This window comes from Papio anubis, chromosome 20, assembly GCF_008728515.1.
Source record: "Papio anubis isolate 15944 chromosome 20, Panubis1.0, whole genome shotgun sequence".
Lineage (NCBI taxonomy): Eukaryota > Metazoa > Chordata > Mammalia > Primates > Cercopithecidae > Papio > Papio anubis.
In genome coordinates, this window is record NC_044995.1 from 34,324,586 (window position 1) to 34,338,720 (window position 14,135).

General features: G+C 56.2%; 1 protein-coding gene across 18 annotated transcripts in view; it reads right to left on the reverse strand.

Annotated features, from left to right (window-relative positions):
- Positions 1 to 1,239: 1,239 nt before the first annotated feature.
- The window catches only part of FCHO1 (FCH and mu domain containing endocytic adaptor 1), a 40,003-nt gene continuing 27,107 nt past the window's right edge, over positions 1,240 to 14,135 (reverse strand). For 11 of the 18 annotated variants that reach the window (XM_031659765.1, XM_021930876.2, XM_021930869.2 and 8 more), the window contains 14 exons: positions 13,731 to 13,909; positions 13,622 to 13,646; positions 13,206 to 13,257; positions 11,302 to 11,393; positions 10,646 to 10,921; positions 8,373 to 8,485; positions 8,177 to 8,264; positions 7,898 to 8,006; positions 6,577 to 6,732; positions 5,508 to 5,640; positions 4,820 to 5,019; positions 3,138 to 3,193; positions 1,950 to 2,114; positions 1,240 to 1,530 (listed from right to left, as the gene is read on the reverse strand). In XM_031659765.1, the coding sequence (XP_031515625.1) occupies positions 1,505 to 1,530; positions 1,950 to 2,114; positions 3,138 to 3,193; positions 4,820 to 5,019; positions 5,508 to 5,640; positions 6,577 to 6,732; positions 7,898 to 8,006; positions 8,177 to 8,264; positions 8,373 to 8,485; positions 10,646 to 10,921; positions 11,302 to 11,393; positions 13,206 to 13,257; positions 13,622 to 13,646; positions 13,731 to 13,909 (1,670 nt within the window). In that variant the 3' untranslated portion in view covers positions 1,240 to 1,504. The remainder of the gene's footprint in view (positions 1,531 to 1,949; positions 2,115 to 3,137; positions 3,194 to 4,819; positions 5,020 to 5,507; positions 5,641 to 6,576; positions 6,733 to 7,897; positions 8,007 to 8,176; positions 8,265 to 8,372; positions 8,486 to 10,645; positions 10,922 to 11,301; positions 11,394 to 13,205; positions 13,258 to 13,621; positions 13,647 to 13,730; positions 13,910 to 14,135) is intronic. The other 7 variants (XM_031659767.1, XM_031659766.1, XM_003915148.5 and 4 more) reach the window with 5 other exon arrangements.

Genomic DNA, 14,135 nt, shown 5'->3' on the forward strand with positions numbered 1-14,135 from the left:
CTGAGATCCGGCCACTGCACTCCAGTCTGGGCGACAGAGCGAGACTCCGTCTCAAAAAAAAAAAAAAAAAAAAGAAACAGGGGGTCTTGCTATTTTCCCAGGCTGGTCTTGAACTCCTGGTCTCAAGTGATCCTCCTGCCTCAGCCTCCCAAAGCATTGGGATTACAGGTGTGAGCCACGGTGCCCAACTCTCAGCCAATGTTAATTATGCACTTGCTTTGCGCCAGGAATGCTCCCTGAACCTCTCCCAACTACAGGATTCCTCCCACCTTACAGACAAGGAAACCAAGGCACAGCCAGAGGCACTCTCTCTTTCGAGGACAGGGTGGGAGGATCTGAGAAAGCGCACAGCAGGTCTCAGGCCAAATCCCGCCTCCTCCTTCCTTCCTTTTGAGCTTCGTCCAGTCTGGGCTTGCTCTCTGGGGTCTATACAGCCTCACGGTCAGGAACATGGGACCTGGTTCCCTGAATGTCCATCAGGACCTAAGACTGTCCACTGGGCTCAGACCTGCTCCCCACTGCAGTCTCTGTTACTGCTTCCGTCCTGCCCTCCCCAGCAGGCCACTCTTGCACACCTGCACCAATGCCGACCCTCCTCCTAGGGCTCCCAAAGCTGCCTGGTACTACTGGGGGTTTTGCCCTATAGTTGGCACTCTTCTAAGTGTGTGACCTCCCACAGATACCCAGTGAGGTGAGTTGCAGATGCGCTAACTGAGGCTCAAGTCCCACGCTCAAAATCACACAGCCAGTGGCAGCCAAGCAGGTTCTTCACTCAGGCTTCCTATCTCCACTTCCTGGCTTCCAAGAACTTTGTCCCGCTCACAGCTCTCTCCCCGCTACATGGTATACAGTAGATACTCAATTAATGTTTGTAGGTTGACTAATTGCTTCCTCACTGAACTAACAACCTTCCATCACTTTGCTTGGGATGCCCATTCCTAGCTTGCAAACTCCTACTCATACCTCAAAACCCCATTTATAATGCCCCCTCCTTAGAAAGTTTTCCTGACTGCTTGGGAAGACTCCTGGCACCCCTTTCTGGGCTTCTCTAGTCCTCCTCCCTCCCTCTAGCCCACCTCTGAGCCCATGGGGCTGCGGTGTCTGGTTCCTTCTCTCCCAGAATGGCCCTGTACAGGTTGAACGCAGTGCAGGGAGGGAGGTGCATTAGTTCTCTCACATTCATCCGCCTTCTCTTCCTCCCCTCTCTGGCAATGCAAAGGATGCTTCCTGGAGCAGGAAAAGGTTTCCTTTTTTATTTTATTAGAAAATAAAGTGTTTATTCAAAGAACATTAAAAGGCCAGGACCTGTGTGGGGTTGGCATGAGGGGGAGGAGCGAATCTCGGGCTCAGCCGGCTGGGCATGGGGCTCCTCTCCGTGGAGTCTGGGCCTCAGGGAGACTGGGGCGGGAGGCCCCAGGGTCCAGCAGGAGGGTAGGGAGCGGTCAGCCAGCACCAGGGCGCAGTGTAGAGCTGGGGCGGCAGCATTTACGGGTTCAGCAGCTCACTAGGTACATCCCTGTGGGGGCGCAGCTGTGAGGGGGAGCGGTGGGGAGAAGGGGTACAGGAGGGGTTCCCCAGCTCTGACTCTGGGATGCTTCATCCTCGTCCTCTTCAAAACACCCCTGTATCTCATAGTCCTTGCTGCCACTGGGCCCCAGGAGCCCCTTGTTGGGGGCAGGAGAACAGGGTGGGGCTGGAGGAGGGGATGGCAGGGGGGACTTCGGGCTCCCTGGTTTGGGTCCTTTCAAGGATGTCCTCCAGGGGCCAGCCCCAGACACATGGGGCCCTGACTCCTTGCCCACCTGTGCCCCCCATCTGGGGTCTCCTGGCCCCAACACCCACCTATCCTTCCCAAGGATCCCCACGCCCCAATCCCTCCCCACATCCCAGGGCTTGCCCCCAGCAAGGTCCCGGCTCCTGAGGTCACCCAGAGCAGGGCTGGGGAGTACCTGTGGCAAACCTCCTCTTCACCAGTGACATGCGGTAACCGCTGCCCACCAGTTCCAAGTCCACGCCCGACAGAGTGGCCCCCTCGCTGGTGAACTGTGCGGCCACGGGGCTAGGTGTGCTGGGCCCTGAGAGCGGCTCCCAGCTGGCAGAGAGGCGGCCAGAGCCTGGGGAGACCTGCAGTCAGCTGTGCCCTGGCACCAGCCGCATCCCAGCTGTGAAACAGGCTCCTCTTTGGCCCACACCTGAAGCCCTTTGTTCTGTGGCCTTCATGTGCCCCATCAGACCTCCCTTCAATCCCCTGCATCCGTCTCTCCTGGCATCCCTGGGCTTTGTGTGGCTGGCAAGGGAGTCCTGCCTCAGGGCCTTTGCACCTGCTGTGTCTGGCCATCTGGCCCTGGGACGCCCTCTCCTCCAGCTTTTTTTTTTTTAGAGACAGGGTCTGGCTCTGTTGCCCAGGCTGGAGTGTAGTGGTACAGTCATAGGTCACTGCAGCCTCCAACTCCTGGGCTCAAGTGATCCTCCCACCTGGGCCTCCCAAAGCACTGGGATTACAGACCTATGCCACTGTGCTCGGCCCTCCTCCAGCTTTTTTTTTTTTTTTGAGACAGTCTCACTCTGTCACCCTGGCCAGAATGCGGTGGCATGATCTCAGCTCGCTAAAACCTCCGCCTACTGGGTTCAAGCGATTCTCCTGCCTCAGCCTCCCGAGTAGCTGGGATCACAGATGCATGCCACCACGCCTGGCTAATTTTTATATTTTTAGTAGAGACGGGGTTTCACCATGCTGGCCAGGCTGGTCTTGAACTCCTGACCTCAAGTGATCCACCCGCCTTGGCCTCCCAAAGTGCTGGGATTACAGGCATGAGCCACTGCACCTGGCCTTTTTTGTTTGTTTTTTAGAGACAGGGTCTGGCTCTATTGCCCAGGCTAGAGTGCAGTGGTGCGATCATAGGTCACTGCAGCCTCCAACTGCTGGACTCATGTGATCCTGCAGCCTGGGCCTCCCAAACCACTGGGATTACAGACTATGCCACCCAGCCCGGCCCTCCTGCAGCTTTTTAAAGCCTTCCTCAATGCCCATACTTGCCCGCCCTCAGTATGTCCCTAATTCTTCCCCAACATAAATAAGGGCCTCCCAGCTGACCCCAGTCCCTCCCACCCAGCCCTCATGCACAACCACAGCTCACCCCCTGCCTCAGACACATCTGGAAGCCTCCACGTGAGCCGCTTCTCCTCCAGGTTCCTGGCCGTGAGAGAATCTTGATCAGGGCTTCCCCACAGAGGATGCTGAGAGCCTAGGGTCCCGCCTCAGCTGCCTCCTGGCTGTGTGACCCCAGCAAACTTTCTCCCCAACTTTACCTCAATTTCCCCATCTGTGAAATGGGGGTGAGATATGGAACAGCCGAGAAGCCACACAGCCTTGCAGCACTTTTATGTGTGTGTGTGTGTGTGTGTGTGTGTGTGTGTGTTTTGAGGTGGTGCCTTGCTCTGTCGCCCTGGCTGGTGTGCATTGGCGTGATCTCTGCTCACTGCAGCCTATGCCTCCCAGGTTCAAGCGATTCTCCTCCCTCAGCCTCCTGAGTAGCTGGGATTACAGACGCCCGCCACCATGCCTGGCTACTTTTTGTATTTTTAGTAGAGACAGGGTTTCACCATATTGGCCAGGCTGGTCTCGAACTCCTGACCTCAGGTGATCCACCTGCCTGGGTCTTCCAAAGTGCTGGGATTACCGGCATAAGCCACCATGTCCGGCTTCCTTGTAGCACTTTTAGATGATGCATTCTGTCCTATAAGTCTGGCTTTTTCACAGCAGACTTTTTTTTTTTTAATTTAATTTTTGTTTTTTCTTTTTTTGAGATGGAGTCTCTTTCTGTCGCCCAGGCTGGAGTGCAGTGGCACGATCTCGGCTCACTGTAAGCTCCGCCTCCTGGGTTCACACCATTCTCCGGCCTCAGCCTCCCAAGTAGCTGGGACTACAGGCGCCCGCCACCATGCCTGGCTAATTTTTTCTATTTTGTTTAGTAGAGACGGTGTTTCACCGTGTTAGCCAGGATGGTCTCAATCTCCTGACCTCGTGATCCGCCTGCCTCAGCCTCCCAAAGTGCTGGGATTACAGGTGTGACAATTTTTGTTTTTTAAGAGACAGTTGTCACCCAGGGTAACTCCCTGAAGCCTCAACTCCTGGGTTCAAGCGATACTTCTGTCTCAGCCTGCTGAGTAGCTGGGACTACAAGAGCACACTACCATGATTGACTACTTTTTAAAATATTTTTTTTGCAAGGCTGGACAGTGGCTCATGCCTATAATCCCGGTACTTTGGGAGGCCAAGACGGGTGGATCACCTGAGGTCAGGAGTTCGAGACAAGCCTGGCCAACATGGTGAAACCCCACGTCTACTAAAAAAATACAAAAATCAGCTGGGCGTGTAGCAGGCCCTCGTAATCCCAGCTACTCGGGAGGCTGAGGCAGAGAAAAATCGCTTGAACCCGGGAGGCGGAGGTTGCAGTGAGCTGAGATCGTGCCACTGCGCTCCAACCTGCACGACAGAGTGAGACTTCATCTCAAAATAAATAAAATAAATAAATAAACAAAATATTTTTTTGTAGAGATGAGGTCTCACTATATTGCCCAGGCTGGTCTCAAACTCTTGGCCTCAAGTGATCCTCCCACCTCAGCCTCCCAAAGCACTGCAATTACAGGCATGAGCCACAGCGCCTGGCCCTCATAATATCACCCTCAGTGCTAAGGAAGGTGGGCTCACAGTTAACGGTCAGGCCTAGGGTGCACCCTTTAATTGTTGCATCAAGGAGAAAGTCTGGGGTTATGGGGGAAACTGCTAAGTTCTCCTTGGCCTCCTGCACGCCCTCACCAGGTGGCGGCCGGCTGCAGGCGGACGTTGGTCACAGGTTCCCCCACAGGCAGCAGGATCTGGACGTTCGTGAGTGGCGTGGGCACAGCTGTGGCACCGGGCCGGTAGCCGTACTCCACTGAGACCTGGGTGAGGGTGGCCCCACACTGCCAGTGGGCACTGAGCTGCAGAGGCACAGACTGGGGACCCGGGCGGGAGAACTAGGAAGAATGAGAATGGGAGAGAGGACACAGCTTGGGCCATCCCGTCTTGCCACATCATGTGCTATTCAACCACTTGACCCCGCGATGCACACACCGCCCCAAGGGGGCCCAATCACAGGGAGATTTGATGGATGAGAGGCTGTATTACACCAGGTTTCCAGCAGGGGGCAGGAGAGCGCCTCATTCTAACAAACTCTCCCAGGGAAGTTCAAGTGAAAGATTCCAGGGCTAGGCTGCTTCTAGTGCATATAAAGATGCTATCTGCAACAGGGGATGCATGCTCTCCCACACTGCCTACTCCTCCACCCTTCATTCCCCACCCACCCTGCCTACTCCCTCCAGCTCATCAGCTCTCACGGGTTGGATCTCTTGAGGTCAGGAGTTCGAGACCAGCCTGACCAACATGCAGGCGTCTCCAGGTCTGCTGCCAGCTCACCGTGTCCCCCACTCCACCACCTCCTCCCGGACTCATGCGGGTGGCACACCTGGTATCGCAGCAGCACCACGTTGTAGTAGGAGGCGGTGGGGTTCTGCTCTGCCTGGCGCTGCAGAGCCTCGGTCAGAGCTGCCATGTTGAGCCAGAAGTCTTTGGTCTCAGGGTCACTCTGGGAGGGGTCACTGCAGAAACCCGGACTGATCACCGCAATCCTCGGGACATGCCCTCCCAGGGCTCCCAGCATTCAATCTACCCCTTCCTAAAGATGTAATTTCCTGGTCCACCCTGGGCCCAGCAAAGCCCTACCTGGATGGTAGTGGTGGTGGCAGTAAAGGAGGGATGGAAAACAAGGGTCAGAGAGGGCAAGTTACTTGCCCCAGGCCACACAGCAAATCCCAGGAGGCGGCTGGGTGCGGTAGCTCATGCTTGTAATCCCGGCACTTTGGGAGGCTGAGATGGGTGGATCACCTGAGGTCAGGAGTTTAAGACCAGCCTGACCATCGTGGTGAAACCCCATTTCTACTAAAAATACAAAAATCAGCCAGGCATGGTGGCACATGCCTGTAATCCCAGCTACTCAGGAGGCTGAGGCAGGAGAATCACTTGAACCCAAGAGGCAGAGGTTGCAGTGAGCCGAGATCGCATCACTGCACCCCAGCCTGGGCAACGATAGCAAAACTGCATCTCAAAACAATAATAATAATAATTTAAAAAAAAAAAAAATCAAGCCGGGTGTGGTGGCTCACGCCTGTAATCCTAGCACTTTGGGAGGCCAAGGCAGACGGATTGCCTGAGCTCAGGAGTTCGAGACCAGCCTGGGCAACAAGGTGAAACCCTGTCTTTACTAAAATACAAAAGAAATTAGCTGAGTGTAGTGGCCTGTAATCCCAGCTACTCGGGAAGCTGAGGCAGGAGAATTGCTTGAACCCGGGAAGCGGAGTTGCAGTGAGCCAAGATCACGCCATTGCACTCCAGCCTGGGTGACAGAGCAAGACTCTATCTCTACAAAAAAAAAAAAAAAAAAAAAATTCCCAGGAAGCAGAGAGGGAATTCAGAGCCCGGAAGCCCCTGACCCCCAGCAGCCTCCAAGGCCCTCTCCCACTGCCCATCCATAGTACCTGAAGAGCAGATCGGCGTTGGGCTGGAAGTGCTCAATAGGGGCTGTGTGTACAAGCCGGAAGCTGAGGACAGGTGGGGGTGGGGTCCCGCTGAACACACGCACGATGCCAGCAGGGAAGGTCATGGTCAGCTCCCCAGTTACTCGAGCCAGGCAGCTGGGGAGGATGAGGGGACTGGGTGTTGGCTTAGGGCTCTGCCTGGTGTCTCATCCTCCCCCTTCTCCTGGTTCCACTGATGCCTGTGGCTCCCCAGACACCTCAGATCTAGGATGGCCCTGATGATCCCCCATATTCTTTCCCCCAACCTCCTCCTCTTTCATTACTGCCTGGACAGGAAGAATCCACCCTGGGCTGAAGGAGGCAGGAACATCTTCCCTAGTTCTCTTTTCTCCTAGGCCACCAGGGAGCTCAAATTAAAATGTTCAGTTTTTCTAGCTGTCCTTTGCTTGGGTTTTTGATCTGACACTCTCCTCTTCTTCATGGTTTGACTTTTAGATCTTTTCTGCTGAAGGCCACCCCAATATATACCCCTGCCCTCCACTCGTCCTTAACCCATCCCCTTACCCCCTTACTGGGCCTAACTTCTAGTGTCACTCCCTTCATCTCAATGCCCACGGCAGCCTTGAAGTCTACAGCAATGCCTAGCCCTGCTCAAATGCTCTCCTATGGCCGGGCACGGTGGCTCATGTCTATAATCCCAGCACCTTGGGAGGCCGAGGCAGGTGGATCACTTGAGGCCAAGAGTTGGAGACCAGCCTGGCCAACATGGTGAAACCCTGTCTCGACTAAAAACACAAAATCAGCCAGGTGTGGTGATGTGCGCCTGTAATCCCATAATTACTTGGGAGGCTGAGGCAGGAGAATTTCTTGAACCCAGGAGGCAGAGTTTGCAGTGAGCCAAGATCACACCACTACACTCCAGCCTGGGCAACAGAGTGAGACCCTGTCTCAAAACAAACAAACAAAAAATACAATAATTTAGTCAGGTGCAGTGGCATGCACCTGTAGTTCCAGCTACTCGGGAGGCTGAGGCAGAAGAATGGCTTGAACCCGGGAGGCAGAGGTTGCAGGGAGCTGAGATTGAACCTCTGCACTCCAGCCTGGGCAACAAGAGTGAAACTCCGTCTCAGTTTAAAAAAAAAAAAAAAAAAGGCCCTCCTATGGCTCCACTGCCCTCAGGACAGGGGCCTGATCACTTGGCTCAGTGTTCAAGGCCCTTTCACCATAAGATAGACCATGAAGCACATCTGAAAGCTGTCCCTGCTGGACCCTCCCCAACACAGACCCCCCCACGGGCCCTTGTCTGCCCATCACCGGGTACCTGGGGCTGTGGCCACGGAAGTAGGCATGGACGTACTCCGTGAAGGCTGTGGCTACGGGCAGGGCATCCTGGGAGCCCAGGACCACAGGGCTCGGACCCCGGGAGACTCCTGGGGGTGGTGGGGAGGGAATGGGGAACAACGGATAGACAGCATGAACACAGGCTCCAGGCTCGAGACCCCCCGCCCAACCACACCTCTGCCAACAGAGAAGCCACCCACCCAGACCAGAGAAGGGGACACTGAGGCCCAAAGCTGAGCCCAGGACTGCTCTCACGTACCATGTCCTGTCTGGGATGAGAAGCTGGGCCGTTCCAAGGCAGTGCTGGGGGCTAAAGAGCCCAGCGGGGAGGGGCTCAGGGAACGAGACTGGAAGGGAAAGAGACAGTCTGGGCTATGAGTGCCCCAGGACCAGCGCCCAAAAGCTGATCCCGGAGACGACCCCCAGCCCAGCTCCTGCCACACCCCCTCACCTACCAGGTCCCCGTTGCTACGTGTGAGAGGGCAGGACACCTTCCTAGAGCGGAGTCTCCTGGGTGGGGCTGCCAGGCCCTCCCTGGCTGTGGCGTCAGCAGGTGCAGGCATCAGGTCTGGGAACAAGTACAAAGAGGCGCTGCTGAGATGCTGCCCAGGGCCTCTGGGGCCTCCCCAGGGGCACACACTCAGCCAAAATATAGGAGGTGGGCTTTTCCGTGGAGACCCCCAATGGGTCTGAAGTCCTGGGGTTGCAGAAAAGGTGCCAGACAGGACTGCGGATACCGTCCACACCCCTCACCCTCCCAGACGCCAGAATGGTGGCCCAATAAGGGGTGAGCTCCCCATTACTGGGGATATGCAAGCAAGCACTGAAGGCTTAAGACGCAGGTATACCGTAGGGGGGGATTCAGCATAGGGTTTTTAGCCAACATTCAGCCATTCTGTGACCTCTACCCTCTTCGGGAACCTGACTGCAGCCACCTACTGTGGCCTGTGTCTGAGTCTCATGCCTTTAACACCCAAGCTCCCCTCCCTCTCCTGCTTCTTCAGGGTTGTGGCTGTGTTCCATCTATGAACGTGCTCACTTGCTCACCTACCTCCCCTCCCACCTACCTCCCCTCCCACCTACCTCCCCTCCCACCTACCTCCCCTCTCACCTGCACCCCAGGCTGTGCTCCCCCATCTACCTGACTTTCTCAGCCTCAGCACCGCAGACATTTGGGGGCTGAACCATTCTTGTGGGTGGTGGCTGCCCTGTGCACTGTAGGGTGCTGAGCAGCAACCGAGGCCTCCACCCACTGAATGCCAGGAGCACCACTCCTGCCTGGTGGTGACAACCAAAAATGTCTCTAGACACTGACAATGTCCCCTGGGGGACAGAATTTGCCGGGTTGGATAAGAGCCTCTGCTCAGGCCGGATGTGGGGGCTCACACCTGTAATCCCAACACTTCGGGAGGCCGAGGCAGGCAGATCACCTGAGGTCAGGAGTTCAAGACCAGTCTGGCCAACATGGTGAAACCTCATCTCTACTAAAAACACAAAAAATTAGCCGGGCATGGTGGTGGGCGCCTGTAGTCCCAGCTACTAGGGAGGCTGAGGCCGGAGAATGGTGTGAACCTGGGAGGCGGAGCTTGCAGTGAGCCAAGATGGTGCCACTGCACTCCAGCCTGGGTGACAGAGCAAGACTCTGTCTCAAAAACAAAAAAAACAAAACAAAACAAAAATTAGCCAGGTGTGGCGGTGTGCACCTGTAGTCCCAGCTACTTGGGAGGCTGAGGCAGAGAATTGCTTGAACTTGGGAGGCAGAGGTTGCAGTAAGCCAAGATCGCACCACTGCACTCCAGCCTGGGCAACAAGAGCAAAACTCCCTCTCAAAAAAAAAAAACAAACAACTTCTGCCCCCAGTCTGTGGTCTCCACCCACTCAGCTTTCCCTTGAACAGGCTCCAGCCAGGCCCTTTCCTATGGAGGGCGCCAAGCGCCCTTGTTGGCACTGCTAGGGACCTCGAGGTGGTCACAGCCCACAGTCGCTCTGACTCAGGGGCTTCCCATTCTCCTCAGGTAGCCCCTAGGAGCCCACCCCGCCACTCTCCCCCAACCTGCTGTCCTGCTGTCTCCAACCCCTCCAGGGTCCCCGGCTCTGTCCTCTCCTCTAGTCTCTCTGGGCGGCTGCTCCTCCTGTTTTGATGACGTCTTCAAGGAGGGGATGTTCTGTCGAGAAGGTGCTCTGACCTGACCTTTCCCAAACTCAGGGTCCACTGTGCACCTGACACCTACAGGCCCAGCCTCGATGTCCATCCACCCCTCCCCTGCTCATGGCCCTCAGCGTTATTCAGGGTAACACTCACAAGCCCTCCCTGTGCCCATCAGGCCCTGCCCACACCCCCCTTCTCTTCCTCCTCCTCCCCTCATCACCCTGTTCCAGCAGGCAGACCTCCTTGCTGTTCTTCAGACAGGCCTAGCACGCTCCTGCCCCAGGGCCCTTGCAGGGGCTGTGCCCTCTGCCCAGCACGTCTTTCCCCTCGTGTCCACGTGGTTCTGTCCTCACCTCCCTCAAATCTCAGCTCAGATGTCCTTTCCTCAGGGAGGGCCCCCACCTGGCCCGCCTGCCTTGCTAAATGTCCATCTCATTGTTGTCCCTGCAACGGTGGGAGGTTCTGCCTGCCTGGTCCTAGCTGTGTCTCCAGCAGCCCGATCAGGCCCTGCCCACAGCGGGCGCTCAATCACCCGCCCAGGGTTCCAGCAACTCTGAGGCCCAGACCCACTGGACTCACCTCCTCCGGCCAAGGCCTCCAGCCCCCAGGGACCTGGAGACGGGGCGAGGGGCTGCGGCGAGTCTGTCAGAGGCGGTGCTCGGATACCCCTGGCCTCTGGGGGTGGCGCCCTACAGCTGGGCGGGCTCTGCGGGGTGCCTGGGCGGGGGACCCAGGAATCTGGGGAGGGGCCAGGTGCCGCGTGGGACGGAGAGTCCAGGCCGGAATCCTCCACGTTTTCGGGCGACGAGGAGGAGAAAGGGGAGGGGCTGGATGTGAAGCCCAGGCTGCTAGAGCCTTGGGGAGGGAAGCGGGCGGTCAGCTCCGACCCTCGCCCACTTGGAGTCCCTGCCCATCCTCCTGCAGGCCACGGCCACGTCGAGGGAAGGTCAGGGGGGCCCCCATTCAAAGTCCTTGTGCACGCCCCCAAGGCTATGCCTTCTGGTGACTTCCCTCTCCCCAAAAGTCCGGCCCATCCACTCAGTCACCGCCCACTGGCCAAGGCCCCATCCTATCTATGGCCCCTCCCACCTGTACTCTCGCCCCGCCCACCCTTACACGGACTAGTCCTCCCTCCAGCCTGGCCTCCAAGGTACTCGATTGGCCTAACTTTGCAATGGCCCCACCCATCCTCCCTCCGGCCACACCCATGACCTCCAATCCCTTATCCCCATCACCTGTAAAATCTTCGTGGTCAAAGGCTGACTCCAGGGGCGGCCCAAAGAGGTTCTTGGACACCTGCTCCTCTGACTGCAATCTCTCTGCACAGCTAGAGAGGGTGAGGCCAAGAGGACTGCTTCTATTTTTCCCAAGCCTCATCCCACCCCAGGGCCTTTGCACATGCTGTTCCCGGTCTTTTTTTTTTTTTTTTTTTAGACGGAGTCTCGCCGTTCGGCCAGGCTGCAGTGCGGCACAATCTCAGCTTGCTGCAACCTCCGCTTCCTGGGTTCAAGCAATTCTCCTGCCTCAGCCACCAGAGTAGCTGGGATTACAGGCACCTGCCACCATGCTCGGCTAATTTTTGTACTTTTAGCAGAGACAGGGTTTCACCATGCTGGCCAGGCTGATCTCAAACTCCTGACCTCAAGTGATCTGCCCGCTTTGGTCTCCCAAAGTGCTGGGATTACAGGTGTGAGCCACGGTGCTCAGCCTGTTCCCAGTCTGGAGTTCCATTTCCCCAGCTCTCTTCATAGCCACCTCCTGGCTCCTCTTTGGGGCTTAGCTCCAAGTCACCCCCTCGAGGAGGTTCCCATCCACACCTCAAGGGAAGTCACCTCCTTCTGTCTTTGCATCATCGGCTTTCATTTCTTCGTAGCACTTAGAAATATTGAATATGCGGCCGGGCGCGGTGGCTCAAGCCTGTAATCCCAGCACTTTGGGAGGCCGAGACGGGCGGATCACGAGGTCAGGAGATCGAGACCATCCTGGCTAACATGGTGAAACCCCAGCTCTACTAAAAATAGAAAAAAAAAATAAGCCAGGCGAGGTGGCGGGCGCCTGTAGTCCCAGCTGCTCTGGAGGCTGAGGCAGGAGAATTGCGCAAACCTGGGAGGCGGAGCTTGCAGTGAGCGGAGATCTGGCCACTGCACTCCAGCCTGGGCGACAGAGCCAGACTCCGTCTCAAAAAAAAAAAAAAAAAAAAAAAAAAAAAAAAAAAAAAAAAAAAAAAAAAAAAAAAAAGAAATATTGAATATGCTCTAACTTATGTGCTTTTTTTTTTTTTTTTTTTTTGAGACAGAGTTTCCTCCTGTTACCCAGGCTGGAGTGCAATGGCGCAACAGCAGCTCATTGTAAGCTCCGCCTCCCAGGTTCAAGCGATTCTCCTGCCTCAGCCTCCCGAATAGCTAGGATTACAGGCATGCACCACCATGCCCAGCTAATGCTGTATTTTTAGTAGAGATGGGGTTTCTCTATGTTGGTCAGGCTGGTCTCGAACTTTCAACCTCAGGTGATCTGCCCGCCTTGGCCTCCCAAAGTGCTGGGATTACAGGTGTGAGCCACCACACCTGACCTTATTTGCTATTCTTAAAATCTGAGTCACTAGAATGTGATTCTGAGAAGGGACGCCTGTCTCAGAACCCAGGTCCTAGAACAGCACAAGTACATAGCAGGCACTCAATAAATGTTCATCAAATGAATGACTAAATGGTCCCTCAAAAGCCAACATGGGCCAGGCGCAATGGCTCATGCCTGTAATCCCAGCACTTTGGGAGGCCGAGGCGGGCAGATCACTTGAGGTCAGGAGTTCGAGACCAGCCGGGCCAACATGGTGAAACCCTGTCTCTACTAAAAATACAAAAGTTAGCTGGGTGTGGTGGTGTGTGCCTGTAGTCCCAGCTACTTGGGAGGCTGAGGCATGAAAATTGCTTGAACCCAGGAGGTGGAGGCTGCTGTGAGCCGGGATCGCGCCACTGCACTCCGGTCTGGGCGACAGAGTGAGACTCTGTCTCAAAACAAAAACAAAAACAAAAAAAACCCCAGCATGACATCAACTCCCAGCCGAGACAAGAGAACACCAGGTGGAGACATGGGGAGGCGGAGGTGGGGACAGCCCCCACCTGCCCACTAGTGTGGAACCCACCTGCCAGTTCTGGGGGCAGACCGAGGTCTCTGGGGTTTCCCAGCAGCGTCCCCTACAAGAGATGTACCTCCTTGAGCTTTCTTGTCACCCTGCCTGCAATGCTCCCCACTTCACGGACCAAGGGACCGAGGCTTGGGGGGTGTCCAGCCAGTTGCCCAAGGTGATCAGCAAATCAGGCAGACACAGATTCAAGCCTGAGCGAGCCCGTCTCCAGATGCTGGCTCCTCCTGGCCCCAGCTGCCCCTTTCAGCTCTCACTTAATTTCATAATGACCTCATTTTACAGAAAAGGAGACTGAAGGTCAGTGTGGTTAAGCAGCCTGCCCCAAGTTACAAAACAGAGCTTTGATTCAAGCCCACACCCATAGCCTCCCCTCCTTAGGATCGTCCCTACTCTGAAGACCAAAGGCTACTCACGTGAAGAATGGCGTTTCATGGTGCCCTGTGGACAAAGTGGGCAGCATCAACATGAGCACATCCAGCCAGCCTTGCCAGCACCACCCAGGGCACCCCTCCCATGCCTCACCCCTGGGCCAGGAGGAAGGATGAGGCTGCCCGCAGTGGCCCTGAGCTGTGCCGCTGCTGCCTCGGGGCTGCAGCCTGGAGCCCGGGCCGGGGCGGGCTTGATGTGCACGTAGAACTTGCGGGGCTCTTCGTCATCGAAGTCGGAGTCGCTGGACGAGAAACGGGAGGGCTCGGCCGTGCGTGGGCTGCAGTCAAGGTCCAAGCCAATCCCAACACAAGCTTCTCCCCAGTCAGCTCTCCAATCCAACCTTGTCCCTCCCTGCTCAAACCCTTCGAGGTCCTGCCCAATCCCATCGCTCGCCATGTGCCACCTTCAGTCCTGACACCATGTCCCACCAGCACTCCCACCCCCCAGCCAAGCCTTTGCACAAGCATGTGCAGACCTAACTGGCAAACTCCTATTCAG